At 36.0% G+C, this 15,966-nt stretch overlaps 1 protein-coding gene across 8 annotated transcripts in view; it reads right to left on the minus strand.

The window, feature by feature from the left end:
* VRK1 (VRK serine/threonine kinase 1) overlaps positions 1–15,966 on the minus strand; it is an 85,897-nt gene that overhangs the window by 24,225 nt on the left and 45,706 nt on the right. For all 8 annotated transcript variants that reach the window (XM_009212225.2, XM_021941548.2, XM_017961522.3 and 5 more), the window contains exons 4-10: positions 11,595–11,664; positions 10,416–10,503; positions 4,858–4,966; positions 4,632–4,724; positions 2,414–2,546; positions 1,505–1,625; positions 1,164–1,222 (exon numbers count right to left, since the gene is read on the minus strand). In XM_009212225.2, coding sequence (XP_009210489.1) covers positions 1,164–1,222; positions 1,505–1,625; positions 2,414–2,546; positions 4,632–4,724; positions 4,858–4,966; positions 10,416–10,503; positions 11,595–11,664 — 673 coding nt within the window. The remainder of the gene's footprint in view (positions 1–1,163; positions 1,223–1,504; positions 1,626–2,413; positions 2,547–4,631; positions 4,725–4,857; positions 4,967–10,415; positions 10,504–11,594; positions 11,665–15,966) is intronic.

A 15,966-nucleotide genomic window follows, 5' to 3' on the forward strand; every position in this document is an offset into this window, starting at 1 on the left:
ATAGACCTTCCTGAAAAGGAGACAACTGAGCAAAGGCTTAGAAAGACTTCTGAATATATGCAAACTGACCAATTGTCACTCTTTGGCTGCTACTTCTCTTGCACGGGTTACTGCAGTGGCCTCTTAACCTGCTTTCTGCCTAGGCCCATCCTTGCTCCTTTGGCAGTGCATCCCTACGCCAGAAGCAGGAGACCTTTCCCCTCAGGATAAACAGTTCATATCACTCTTCTAATCCAAACCTTACACTCTTCCTTGAAGTAAAAGCCAAAGCCCTCATGATTACCTATAAAAACAGTCCTCGCATCTCCTGGGCACTAGTGTCCCTTCTGCCTAGAACTCTCTTCCCCAGACTTCTACAGAGCTCACTCCCTCCCTCACCTCCTTCCTACAACTGCTCAAATATCACCTCCTAAGTGAGGCTGTCCCTGGACAGCCTACTTAAAATTACAGTCCTCCTCGCTACTTTACTACCCACCCCAACTCCATCCCCCTAATTCTATACCCTGTTTTCTTCTAGTTCCACAGTACTAACCAGGGGAACATACAAATTTTGCTCATGTGTTTACTATCTAACTCCTCCAACTAGAATGTTAGCTTCATGAGGGCAGGGATATTTGTTTTGTTCCCTGATGTACCCCCAGTCCCTGGTGCACAATAAAGCCTCAATACTTACTAGCTTAATGGATGAATGAAATTTGCTTCCTTTGCTAAAAGCACTGAATAAAATTGAATAAGGCTCAAGTATTCATTTAACAAACCATCTAATATCCTTTTTTTTTTTTTTGAGACAGAGTCTCGCTCCGTCACCCAGGCTGGAGTGCAATGGTGCGATCTCAGCTCACTGCAACCTCTGCCTCCTGGGTTCAAGTGATTCTCCTGCCTCAGCCTCCTGAGCAGCTGGGACTACAGGTGCATGCCACCACGCGTGGCTAATTTTTGTATTTTTAGCAGAGATGAGGTTTCACCTGTTAGCCAGGATGGTCTCAATCTCCTGGCCTCGTGATCCACCCACCTCAGCATCCCAAAGTGCTGGGATTACAGGAGTGAGCCACCATGCCTGGTCACCACCTAACATCTTACATTAAGGGCTATTCCATGGATACCATGCCTTTTTATCCCCAGAAAACAAAATCCCTATTAACACTGAAGAAGTGTTTTCCTACCTGGTTTGTTTTTCTCAGGAAAACATTTGTCCATCAAACTTGCAATATTTTCTCTATATCTGTTAAAAATTAAAGAATGAGTCACTGTTTGAAGCTTGATGTCATGTTATTAATATGAAATAAAAATACATAGCACATTAAGCAATATTGTGCTACATCCTAAATATGCTTACAGACATTTTTCTAAATTAAACAAAAGACCAAGGAACCTTACTGTTTAACAAGTACTTTCTTATTTCTATATCAGTATCAGTTGAAACTATAGTTCCTGTCAAGAAACTGTGACTAAAAACATTTGGCTTATCATGATTTTGCTAGAAATAACTTAAGTTTTCCTTTACCTAATTTTGGAATCTCTAACATATTTAGGATCTTTCAAATTATCCTCCCAAGGAAGATGGCCAGTAAGCCATTGGATCATGCAATAACCAAGTATTTCCAAATCACCACGTCTTGATGGGGCTACAAACGCAAGAGAAGAACATTAGGTAGACTGAAATAATTTTTAATATATAATTTAAAGTATATATAAAGTAATAAGGTAAAACAAGTCAACTCCACAGTCTGTTTTTCATCATAAAATTTTGACTGCATTTCACCTAGGTATTGGACAGTATAAAAGAAATAGCTTACCTCCTAATTTACTTCCAATTAATAATTTCTACTTTAAAACTCAAACTGGTAAATTTTAGGGTTTCAAGCAGAGACTGTTACTCTAGAAATAAAACAATGATAGACTCAATACTGCCTTTGGAAAACTTGAAGATATTCTTAAAATTTTTATATGCTATTAAGAGGCCCAGAGAACTGGGTGTTTGAGTTCTTCCACAGCTTTGAGCACAGAAGAAATGACTGCTGAGGAAATAAACTAACTTAACAGGTAGTAAAATAAAAGTGAGCTGTTACAAAGTTGTAGATACATAAGAAACTTGAGAAAAAATACAGAAACAAACAAACATTCCAATTAAACTAAATAAAACCAAAAAGAAATCCTCATTGCAGTTGAATGAACCACTACCACCTTCTTGGTTATCTTTGAAGGTTGCAAGGAAAAGGCAAGAGAGAAGAACACAAATGGCCCTGGAATACAATTGTAGGAGTCTCACCTCTGCCTTCTTTCCTCATGCCCCTGTGCCTCTTCAATTCTTATTTATGTATCTATTTATTTATTTATGCATAATTAAGAACTATGTAGGAATCTGGGTGAAAACATTAGCAGTCTATTTCTCACTCAAGTACTACTGACATACCCACACCATTGTGTGCATCGATGCTCGTGAATTCAATAGTGCCATCATGACATCTTTTGGGGTCTTCTTTGTATTCTTTATGAACTCCTTCTGGGCAGTACCGATAAGCAAGGCCATAATCTACCAAGTACACCTATAAATTTCCAAGCACCAATACAAACTAAAGTCAAAATCACTGCACATATACCCCTTTAAAGCATAGAAACAAAATACTGTCATCTGAAGGTGGGTTCATCTACAAGGTCATTCCATAACGCTCCAAACAATGTAGATCCAAAATGCAAACAACAGCAAATACTTAATTCTGAAAGGCTTTTTATTTTTAATAAAAATGCTAAATTAAATGTTAATTTTTAATAAAAATGACCACACAGCTATAGTGTAACCACTTGACTTTATATACTTTTTTAAGATAAGTATATGTTATACTTGTAATTAATCTTGTCTCTTCAATTTGAATGAAAATTATACATTTTATACTTTATCTTACAGACTCTAAAATTGAGCACAGAGCAAACCATCAATACTTGTTGCGATACAACTGCTACTTCCCACACAGAAAAGCACACCCAGTAGAAGACTGCTAATGATGTTGACACAGGATATGTTAGTTACCTTCTATTCCTCTGTTTCTTCACTTGTAAAATAATCAAATCTCAATTTACTTTATAAAAATATTTCATACATCATAATAATGATCTAAAGAACTGTTAGATCAGGCTCTTATCTATATTTAAATACTATATTCTAAAGCCAAGTCTTCATGATTAAAAGTAAATTTTAATATTATATACATACTTATTCATAGGCATATACATGTGGGTCTGATTAGCATACAAAGCTAATAAACTTGGCTTTCTTCTATTTCATAGCCACACATTACATCTCTAATTCTGAGTAAATGTCACAAATGCATGCATCTGGGCACAAGAGGAAACTGAAGCAAAAATATGTAGCTAGATCTAGCACATACATCTAACACTGGAAAAATAATCCCATCCAAAGCATATGTCTGAAGGATAACAGAGCTGCAAAAATATTTCCATATAAACAAAGACAGCATGTTTTAGTCACCTGCAAAGTGATATAAGTTGTATTTTATTATACTGTACAAGTCCAGCCTATTTCAATTAATGGAACCCTTATTGTTCAGGTTGTTAGCTGCGTTTTCTTTGTTCTTGGCCTAGAAACATCTAAAAAGAAATGGCTAGAAACAGCGGAGATGAATTTGATGATTGCCTTTTTAAGACTTCTCCATTAGCACACTGTATTAACAGTATAGTAACTTTCTTCTTTTATACTTATATAGATTCCCTTATATCCACCATAACTGACATTGGAGGAAGGGAAGCAAACATGAGACAACAGAAAAAGAAAAGGGACCCAAAGGAAAAAGGAAAAACTAAGCAAAGGTAAAGGTACATTTGAGAGAAAGAATGAAGTACAGAGTACTGACAAATAATTATAACAATCAAAGCACCCAAACACACTTAAAATGTTTAAATCTTCCTTTTTATTTAAGATCAAGAAAGAAGTGAGAACATACATTAAGTATGAATGTCAACTAAACCTTACTTTCACCGAAATCACAGAAACAGCTATACAGGAAAATAGTATAGATCCCTCTACTTCAACTAAACTCACCTAAATAAAGGTATAATAACATTAGCTTTTCTCCTTTCATTAGAAAGTAAAAATTACAAGGGAATGTAATAAGCAAAAAAAAAAAAAAAAATGCACATTTGAATTCCAAACACTAAGGGTATACAAATTTAGACAGCTAAGATATTTCTGTAAACCAATTGATTTGAATAATCAACATGTTAAAGACCAAATTTTCCAAGTAATAGAACACTTACATTTGATGGATTTCTTGAACAAAGGAATAAAAAAAGTGACAAAGCAGACAGGCAAACATAATTCATTGGTGTACTATATAATTTTAAGCTTCCACCCCCAAATAGCTATTTGAAATTCATTTTGTATCACAAGCACTTCTTCTGAATCTTATTTAGGGCAAAATAGCCAACTTGATAAAGTGCCAACAAATCACATCAAAAATGTAGAATGTTAACTAGATCAAAGTGTCAAGAAGAAATATTATTACCAAATCTACTTCAAAAAGTAAAACTTCTACATAGGTTCAAAAGTTCAAAGCAACCATATTTATTTTCTAACAACACATTTTAAATAGTAGAAATTAAAGTTATAAAACTACCTGGTCAGGATTCTTGTAGTTCAGAAGAAGATTTGAGGCCTTGATATCTCCATGCACATACTCATGCTCGTGAATATATTCCAGAATATCCAGCTATGAAAATACATACAGAATAAGTTAATGCAGTACCTGACACCAGCCAGCAGAGGACCAAGCTTCAACATAAACTAGCCTTTACTGTACTAAAAACAATTTTTTAAAAACAAGAAGAATGTAGCTCACATACAATTCTTAAGCTTAGCTGCAAGACAGTTTTCCGAGAAAACCTTTTGGCATTTGCTTCATATATTTTCTGAAGGTCACTCCCAAAGCGATCCATTATCATAAACCTATAACTGAAGACAAATATGAAAAGCCAATGAACAAAATACAATTCAAGAAAACCAACTTTGCAATGAGTACTCTCAAAGTAATCTTTTCAAGACAATGTTTAGTAAATACGTTTTTTTAAAAAAAGAAATACAAACATTTGCAACAATTTCTCCCAACTAGAAATCTCAAGAGTTCAGAGTGCTTTCAGGTCCTGCTTTTTACCTGGAGGGCCTCTTCCTGGTCTCAGCTAGTTTTAGGAGACTACTCAATTTAAGATAATGCTCACAGAGAGAACCCAACAGGTTTATTCACAGTAAAAATAAAACAAGCTAAATAAAAATGACAGCATTGATTTTTCTCATAGTTAAAATTAATTAATGTTTCTGGATATCAGCTTCCTTCCTGTGACTGTTTCTCTGTATTTTTAAGGTATATTCAGCAGTAACAACATTCTGCTAAAATCAAGATTCTTGTCAGATGCTTTAACAAGAGCCAGATTCAATACCATTGTTTAAATGGCGCAGAAGGATTGTACATTAAACACTCAATGGCCAAGATTTGGGGAAAAACAAATATCCTGGAAAAATGTGAAGATAATTGGTTTGGCCGTAAAGCAGCTATGTCACCTTGGCTGAGTCACATTACTTCCTTGGGCCTCAATTTCCACAGAAGTAAAATGAGAGAGTAGGGACTCACCCTTTCTAAGGTCACTTCCAGCACCCAAAACTCAGATTCAATAATCATGTTGTATTTCAGTATGTACAGAAAAGCATCACCTATTTGCAATAACACTGCTCAGCTTCTGCTCTGAGGACCACTTTTACCTTCAACAGTTTTCCAGATTCTAATTTGTCTGGTGAAATCATTCAGTAAATCAATAAAAACCAAAACCACACTCAGAATGTTTCAGGACATCTCCAACAAGGAAGATTATGACTCATCAACACTCTAACATCTAGCATTTACTGAACACCTGGTATAAGCACAGCACTACTGTAAGTACTTAAAATGTTATTAATGCATTTAAACCTCACATCACTCTATAAGGTAGGTAATTCCTATCATCCCCATTTTACAGCAGAAGAAAATTGATAATTTGTACTCTAGTATGTGGCAAAATCATGCTTTTAACCACTGCACTACATATACTGAAATAAATGTCAGTAGGATACAAAAACCCCATTTATATGTTGTAGGCTTCTATGATAACAATATGACAAGTTCAATAGGGAAGGAAGAGTTGACTAACATTAAAAGACAAGATACTGAACAAGTAACTCAGAATTCTATTCATTTTTGAATTGGAAGAAAATTAGAAAATCATCTTGTCTAAACATCTTTTAATAAATAAAATAACTAAGGTCTTCAGAGGTAAAGTGATTTGTCCAAGGTTATAAAATTAGTCAGTGGTGGTCGGGCGCAGTAGTTCACGCCTGTAATCCTAGCACTCTGGGAGGCCAAGGCTGGTGGATCACCTGAGGTCAGCAATTCAAGACCAGCCTGGCCAACATGGTGAAACCCCGTCTCTACTAAAAATACAAGAATTAGCCGGGCATGGTGGCAGGTGCCTGTAATCCCAGCAACTCAGGAGGCTAAGGCAGGAGAATTGCTTGAACCTGGGAAGCAGAGATTGTAGTGAGCCGAGACTGAGCCACTGCACTCCAGCTGGGCAACAAGAGTGAAACTCCATCTCCGGGGGGTGGGGGGGGGAGTGACAAAATGTATTCATTCATGTAGGATTTCCTAGCACCCTGGCTTGTAAGATAATAAAGTGAAAATGGTAACTTTGACTTCCTGGTTTCCTCTGTATAACAGGTTTTGAAAGGTTGAGAGATGAAACCAGGGCACATATACATGTTGGCTTTTACTAAATAGGTGATGTGTGTAATGATTATAATATAGGATGAGCATCTCAAATCTGAAAATCTGAAATCAGAAGTGCTCCAAAATTAGAAAGTTTTTTTTAGTGCCAACATGATGCTCAAAGGAAATGCTCATTGGAGCATTTTGGATTTCCCATTTTCGGATTTGGGATGCTCAACCAGTAGGTATTAATGCAAATATTCCAAAATCCTTAAGAAATCCCAAATCTAAAATACTTCTGGTGCCAACATTTCAGATAAGGGATACTTAAGGCCTGTAATACACAGGTAACAAAAATACAACCTCTGTAACAGCCTGAAAGATGGCTAAAACACAACTGCTTAATTCAACATGGGGTCTATCAATAAATTCTATTACATAGGTCTTTGTTTTTATTCACAAATCACCCTACCACCATTCTTATTAAGCCCTTAATCTTGTCACCATACCTAAATCATAAACATCAACTGAAACATGATTCCACAAATTTCATAGAAACCATTACCACATTCTTCTGGAAAGACAGCTCTATCATTGAGTAGTAAAATGGAAGTTATTTCTAAGTAACTTCTCTAAAGTAAAACCTTTGATGTAGACTTTTCTGGAGACTTGAATAAAAATGTGCAAGTAAAAGAAAAATATACATCAGTATAAATAATTTAATAATGGTAGCAGCTAACATTGTTCTAAGCCCTACATACATATTAATTCAAATGAGTTACAAGAAAAACTAAGGATGTCTGGTACGGGAGGGGGCTGGAAGAATAATCTACTTTCTATTTCTTTACTTTCTAAGACCTACGATGATTCTTTTTAAGAGCTTCAACCTAAAAAGCAAATCAATGCCTGATATATGACTAACGCCATCTTTTAAAGGAGACATTTCTAGCAACCTCATTTTATAGAAGAAATGGGCTAAGAGGTAAAGTCATCACTAATAAGTGGTGAGTTAAGACTTAGACTGTGTTCTCGTTTGTCACCACATTCTAAGGCACTTCTGATCCACACCAGGGAAGTTCTTTCCAGCAGTACCCTCATCAGTCAGCTTACAGTGTCAACCTTGGACCCAGTTAGCCCCCGGTCACCTCACAGGAGTTATACAAACAAAAGCCCTGTTTAACTGGTTCCAAACTTTATCATAAAATGGGTGATAAGAATGTATATGGTAAAATGTGATATGACAGTTTGGGCTACTTTTAAAAAGACCATCATTCTTAAGCAAAATATCACCACTGACAAACAAAAATCATAGACAAACAAATGAAACCAATTATGATAATCACAGTGATGATGACTGCAAGAAATATTTCCTGGGCACTTACTATGTGCCCCTTATAATTTACATGTTTTCATTTCATCTTCACAGTAATTCATAAAGTACTATTATCCTCATCTCACAGACAGGGAAACGAGAGAGACAGAAAGTTAACTAGCCCATGACCACACCTGATGCAGTCAAGTACAATCAATCTAGTGCTAGATTTGTTTGGTGTTTAGGTTTTGCTGCAATATACTGTACTTGGTTTTGTTTTTTTTTTTTTTTTTTTTTTTTGACGTTTATATTGAAATTATGGAAAGAGGAAAAGGCTGTTATTCCAAGTGGAAAAATGCTCTAGCCCCAGGCACACTTTTCTTCCAATCATCTCTATGAAATGTGGTTTCCATAACGTACTGTTCCTTAGAAATATAACTATTGTATACTGGAGCACACAGTCAAACAGATTTGCTTCCTAGCAAGTCATCACTAAGGGTTTTTCTTGTCTTACTCCCCTTTAGACAGTCTTTAATTCACCATGTAAACCATTTCCCAAATGCCACCTTCACCACCGTGTCACCTCATCCCTTGCTCAAGAGCAAGTGATAGCTTCTGACTACCTACTAGACATTGGTTCCAAACTGTTCCTTCCTCTATGGGTCTTCATTATCTGCCACCGACTTTTTCTCCAAGTTTACTTCCTTCTCTCTTACACGCATGCCCTCTTCCTCTGCTAGAGGAAGACGGCCATTGAGTCATACAGTAGAACAGAAGTCTATCCTTGTGCTCACGTTAATCTCTCGCTAAGGATGCTATTCCGCCTCCTCAATGATTTTCTAAACCAGTAGGTTTTAACATTTAAGCGATTAAAGACCCCTTTGAGAGCAAAAGCTAACATCTATGTTCTACATATACTCTTGTAGCATTATACTTAATCATCATTAAGTGGTTAGCTGTTACTCCATTTCACAGATAAGGAAATTAAAGCAAAATATTGCCCAAAGTAACACACATTTTAAAGGGTAAAACAAGGTTTTAAAACTAGGCAGTCTAGCTCTAGAATCCTTGCTCTTAACTAATCCTTGCTCTATAGTATTTCTCAAGAAAATATTATAAAAACTGTAACATATTTTGCTATCCCAGCAAAATCATATAAAATAAAACGTTCAACGTGACTTCAGGAATCCCCACACTCCCTAAGAGAGGCATGGTTCCCAAGTAAACAACACTGGCTGCCTACCCAACTACTACCCCTCCTCTTAATCCTTTCTAACGGAGCACCAATTTGGTTCTGGCATTCCATCCTTTTCCACATGGATCACTGTGATCACTTTGTCCTTGCCAGTGAATAGTTTAAGAATAAGTATTGATAAAATTCTGACCAAGAAAACATGAGAGGAAGTCTGCCACAGGGCTCCTGGGAAAGCTTTCTTTGCCAGGAAAGTGAAACTCACAACACACGATAGATACCATTTTCTGCCCTTGGGTACTGTGCCTGCATGTGAAGCCTAGAAATGGAGCAGCCACCTGGCAACCACACAATGGAGAACTAACAGAGAACAAAACTAAGATGAGGAGGGCAAAGGTGCAAGATAAGGAACCTGGGCCCTTGATGACTGCCTGAGTCAAAGTTTTCCTTTACTTGCAGCTGAAATCATCCTAAGCAATGTATCTCCAGTTCCAAACTAAATCTACCCTTCACGTCTCAGCTACCAAAGCCTTACTCCATGAAGTTCCATTGATTCATTCAAATATGTATCGAGTGCTGCTTATGCACCAAAGTATTAGAGGTATTCTCCAAATAAACTATCCCAAAGAATTTGTTCTCTCTATTCTCTGAACTCCTAAGACACACAAATCAGTATCATACAGTTTTGCACTTAATTGTTCTCTAATTGTTTCATACATATTTGCTTTCACTCACCAGCTACACTAAATCCCTCATAAAGGGTGAGCCTGATCTGGTGTGGGCAGATTACGTATCCAACATGAAATACCAAATGGAATCCTGAAGGGGTTCCCTTTTGCATAAAGAACATAGTTTGTTTATTTTTAAGGGCAAAGGAAAAAACGCAGGGTCTGTTTGGCTTTGTTCCTCCCTGTCAGTTGATATTGCTCTGTAGAAGTCTCCTTACTAGAGAGGCACCCCTATTCTAATAGGGCATTATAGCCTGCTGCTATGGAAAGCAGAGGACAGAGATAACATCTTATTCCTCTCTGTCACATACATTCCACATAGTCTAGAGGGAGGCCTAGTAATATTGTAAGTGATCAGAAAATAATTACTGACTAAACCAACTAAATAGCGAATGTTGCAAAAGGGAAGGAGAAAGACAAATCACACATATTTTTACCTTTTTCCATTTTTGTCATGTAGACCAGACCCCCAATACTTAGGAACACCCAGGTACTTCAGCTTATGGGTACGAATCCATTTCTGAACTACAAATTCAAACAGATCTTCGTGATTTCAATTGTTATACATAAATGATAATTTTTTAAAAAATCATTAAGAGCAAAATGTATTTAAACATGCAATAAGAATTCGCCTGTATTCATAAAAAAGAAAATGAAGAATACAGTAATGAAAAGCATTTTACAATGAAAACATTTTTATTAACCTACAAAACTGTTATCCTGCCCTTAAAATTGTCTTTAAAATGAAAAATCTATAAAAAGCATTTTTTAAAAAAAATCACAACCACAGTACAGTCATTCCTTTGTTCTAGGGGCTTGGTTCCAGGAACCGCCACCCCTCAAGATACCAAAATCCAGATGCTCAAGTCCCTCATATAAAATGGTGTAATAGCTGCATATAATCTCCACACATCCTCCTATATACTTTATCTCATCTCTAGGTTACTAATAATACGTAATACAACGAAAATGCTGTATCAATAGTTGTTACACTGTACTAGTTTTTTATTTGTATTATTTTTTACTATTGTTATTTTTTATTGTGTTTTTTTTTTTTTTTTTTTTTTCTGGAATATTTTTGATCCCTGGTTGGTTGAGTCTGAGGATGTGGAATCTGAGAACACAGGGGTGGACTATCCTGAAGTTGCAGTTTATCTCTCTAATTACATAATGTTTACTTGCTTCTATAGGAAGACCTATTTTTCATACCAATCTAAGAGGTTTTTCTTCCTCAATATAAAAGTCCTTAACCAGGAAATCAAGATCTAGGAGAGATGGAAAAAGGACAAAGGGACTAAAGTAACTAGGAGAGGTTCTGGCTCTCTACCTTGATATCTTGTTCTAGTTCAACAATAATTCTCAATGTTTAACAATATTTCCTAAACCATAGGTCATTTATTATTAACTTTATTCTACATATCAATACAGATAAAATCTTGATGCAACAAACCCATTAAAAGACCAGAATTCTTTCATACAAATCTCATGTAAGTGGAATTTGTAAAGCAAAAAAATAACAAAGAGTCATAAAAAATAAGATATAATGCTCTAGGTCTTGGCTTAAAAAAAAATTGGTCATTTTAAAAGTGTAAACGTATGTGTACTGTACTTCTTACTTTGCTCCGGTTTTGCAGCTCGTTGGTAGAACTTTAATTCAGTAAAAAGAGGTCCATTGTCACTGGGTTCCTTAAAATATAAGAGTTAATTAGTACTAGCAGTAGTTAAAATTACTGAGATATTTTCAACGAACCTTCAAAGAAGACCAACAAATCTATTTTTCTGTCCAATGTAATTTTGATACTTAAGTTTATAACTGTGTTAAGTCAAACTCCTTAGAAATGTTCAGAGAAATATTAGTCTATATTTCTTACATTGCTCAAGTTCCATTTCTATAAGTGATACATTATATAAAACCAGATATATAGCTCAGCCTGCAGAAGTTTAAGAAAAATGTTTAAACTAATTTTCATCTTTATTAAGCTTTCCCTTAAGCAAAGATGAGCAACCATCTTAACTGTATCACCAAGGGGCTACAAGATATTTCTCAGATTTAATAAAATTTCAATACCTGATTTAACCAATTAATGCCAAAATCCCATTCCTTTCCTGTTTTCATTACAGTTATATCTACTTTATCAGGACTGGCAAAAACAGACCTTACCACAAAGAAGAGTGCATATTCTGCATCTCCTTAACAAGCATGCACTGTCCACTAACCTGCATCCTTCCTTTCTGCCACGGATTCCTACGTTTGTCAAACCAAAGAGCCATTCAACTTATTTCCCACATGATTTAAAGTCAAGAAAAACATGGGGCTCATTAACAATTGTCTTCTACCAACGTTATGGACTACATTCATTTTATATTTTTAGAGATACTAACAATTAAAATTATTACTAAAGAAACATACATTCACAAAAAGGTATTTGCACAAACAAGAAATGACAGCCTGTCAGCAGTTTTGTCTTAAGTAAATATATGAGTGGAAAAGATCTTATAATTCTGTGGACTTTTTAAATAGTAAATTTCATCTGATTAAAATTAGTATTTATTTAATGTTTGGTATTTTGTGTTGGTCATTATTTATTGGGAATCAGAAAGAAGTATTTAAAGCAGTGCAAACTTCAAATGAGGAAACCAACATTTTTAAACTAATTTTGGGGTTGCTTTTCTTTTTAGGAGGTATGAGAAAAAAATTATTTTGGGCAGAATATCTTGTGTAGCTGGAGTTCAAAGTTAAATAGAGCATTGGGAGAAGTGAGTAATGAGGCCTACTATCTTAAATGAGAGATAATTTATAGTTTTGGGTTACTAGAGATGACTTTTGCAAGCACTTAAAATATGTTCACCTTTTCTTCACTGAAGACATCCTCAACTGTAGAAAACCACTCCACACTCTCTGCTCTAAATTATCTCAGATTTCTTATAATTCAGAAAATAGGAATCCCCAATTAAAGTACTTAGAGGAAGGTGGGCATGGTGGCTCATGCCTGTCATCCCAGCATTTGGGAGGCCAAGGCGGGTGAAATACTTGAGGTCAGGAGTTCAAGACAAGCCTGGCCAACATGCTGAAATCCCATCTCTACTAAAAATACAAAACTTAGCTGGCTGTGGTGGCAGGCACCTGTAATCCCAGCTACTTAGGAGGCTGAGGGAGGAGAATCACTTGAACCCAAGAGGTAGAGGTTGCAGTAAGCTGAGACTGTGCCACTGCACTCCACCCTAGGAGACAAACCAAGACTCCGTCTCAAAAATAAAGTACTTAGAGGAAAACTGATTAGCCAATCTGCAGAGTCAGGCAGTTATGAATGAGCATTTAACAGCAAATGGGCAACACACGTTAACACTTGGATCACAACCTGAAAATAAGCTTGCCTTATTTGTTACAGGTAAGTACACTTTTCACCCTAACCTTGGAAGACAGTAGTATCATGGCTTGGCATGCATCAACTCCTTAAGAAGTAGGAACTAACCAACATACTGAAAAAGTATGAGTGCTGATTCCTTAATTTATGGACTCAGCACCCAAGTTTCTCTATAACCTGTGGCTCCTTTCCTAGCAGCAACAATAGTTTGACACTTGCAAGCATCTGCAAGAGAAACTTGCAATGTTTCCAGCCAATGGCTAAGAATAGGTCTTCAGTAGGAATCACAGAATCAGTGTAAGAAACAGAAATTCAAAAAGAGGAATTCTGGTAAAGTTCCTCTCCAAAGCTTACCTTTGGAATAGCTCATTTATATAATTCAGGTTTGAAAGAGGTTTTCCTAAGACAAATCAATATAAAATTCTGATTTATTCAGTTTCAGCCTACGTCATATCAACTTTAACTTTCAAGTTTTCCTTCAGGCAATAATTTATTAAACTTGTAATAATGAGAATCAACCATATAAATCAGGCTATTATAATGAAAGCCCACTACAAGAAGGCTCTCCGGGCTCATTTCATACTTCTTCTAATCCAATAAACTTCCATTATCACAAAATAAAGGAGCTACTTCCTTGGCATTGCACTCTAGCCAAAGCTAGCTATTCCTGTTGAAGAAAATACCTTAACTCATAACTAAAATTTTATTAACATATTTCAAATCTAAAATACTCTGCCAACTCTATAATAGCCAAGATTTAGAAAAGAAATTGGGACTGACATTTTAACTAGAATATCACTAAACGTTTCTTTAAGACTTCTAAGTGTCAAAATGAAGATGACAACAGAAAAAAAATTAAAATGTGATACATTTCAATGGCACCAGCTAAAAGCAACTGGCTGCCATTTAAAAATGAAGCTGTACAAAATTTCTCCTTCCTACCAAAAAATTATGATATATGAATTAAAAATTCAGGTCACTTCTCATAACATCAGTGAGGAAAATGAAACATCAGTCTGCAAACTTCTTTCCAAGGACCTGTGAAATACAGATTCGTATCAGTTCACATCAGAAAAAGACAACGATACAATGACCTGTTAGGATACCAACCAAAAGCCTGACCTCTGCCTCTAGTTCTGCTATTGAAATGACTAAGGGTAAGTGCAATTCAAAGAACTACTAATTTCGCCAGGCGCGGTGGCTCAAGCCTGTAATCCCAGCACTTTGTGAGGCTGAGGCGGGCAGATCACGAGGTCAGGAGATCGAGACCATCCTGGCTGACACGGTGAAACCCCGTCTCTACTAAAAAATACAAAAAAAAAACTAGCCGGGCGAGGTGGCGGGCGCCTGTAGTCCCAGCTACTCGGGAGGCTGAGGCAGGAAAATGGCGGGAACCCGGGAGGCGGAGCTTGCAGTGAGCTGAGATCATGCCACTCAGATCTCACTCACTCCAGCCTGGGCGACAGAGCAAGACTCCGTCTCAAAAAAAAAAAAACAAAAGAAAACCCAAAGAACTACTAATTTCATATTAAGCCTGTCAGCAAGAGAACACAAAAGAAAATTTCTTTCTCCTTGCATTATCCAACTTATTATCAATTTAACATTTCTCTCTGCACAGTTACTTTCAGAAATAAAATAATGTTTCTCCTGCAGATCAAGAATTAAGGCCCCAAACAAAACCAGAGACCATCATTTGGTACATGGGAGAACATTTTTAATATGTGCCTAACATCTACCTTGAATGGGTATGTCTTAACTTCACTCCAATGCCAAATAAGAAAGTTGTGGGTTAACTATCTGGAGCTGTTTCATAAGGCAGATACATGTATTATCAGCAATAACCAATTTCTTGACAAAGCGTCCACATTAAGTTAGAAACCCTTACCAGCAGCACAGGGTACCTGCAAACCCCTACTGAAAACAAGGATAAAAATGTGCCTGCACACATGATTCCATTTAAAATAATTAAGGTGCTCTGTGTGCCAGATTCTACCAGTGGCTCTCAATCTTGATGCACAAAAGAATCACCTGGGAAGCTTTACTAAAAATACCAATAACCAGGCCCTGCACCCAGAGATTCTGATTATACTCTACAAACAAGATTGAGAATCACTGTTTGATATGCTAGTCCATTATTAAGTAAAATTTCACATTAGAAAATCAATTTACCTTTATTTCTTAAGTGACATTTGCAAGTTTTTTCTCTAATGATAAAATACATGCTCATTTTAGAAAATATGGAAATTCTGATATATTTTCTTCATAAATAGCCATTTTATAAAACCTTCATACTACATATAGAACTTTGTATCCTGCTTTTTTAGAAACAATTATAAAACTTCCCCAAAGAGTAGTACATGTTCTTTGAAAACATGATCTTTAATAGCCCATAATGTTTTAAATGACAAATGTTCATAAACAGTTGTGATTTTAATACCAGGAAGAACTGATACTCATTTTACATGTTTGTTATTTGGTGAAACATTTCAACTATTAATATTATAAAGTTGTGAGAAGGCAAATTATGAGTGGGCCTACTCTCTATGGTACAGATAAGACAGGAAAGTGAAGGACATCAGGAAGTTGAGAGTAAATGAAGAGAGTAGTAAAAAGGCAATGGGCA

The sequence above is a fragment of the Papio anubis genome, chromosome 7 (genome assembly GCF_008728515.1).
Source record: "Papio anubis isolate 15944 chromosome 7, Panubis1.0, whole genome shotgun sequence".
NCBI classification, from domain to species: Eukaryota; Metazoa; Chordata; class Mammalia; order Primates; family Cercopithecidae; genus Papio; species Papio anubis.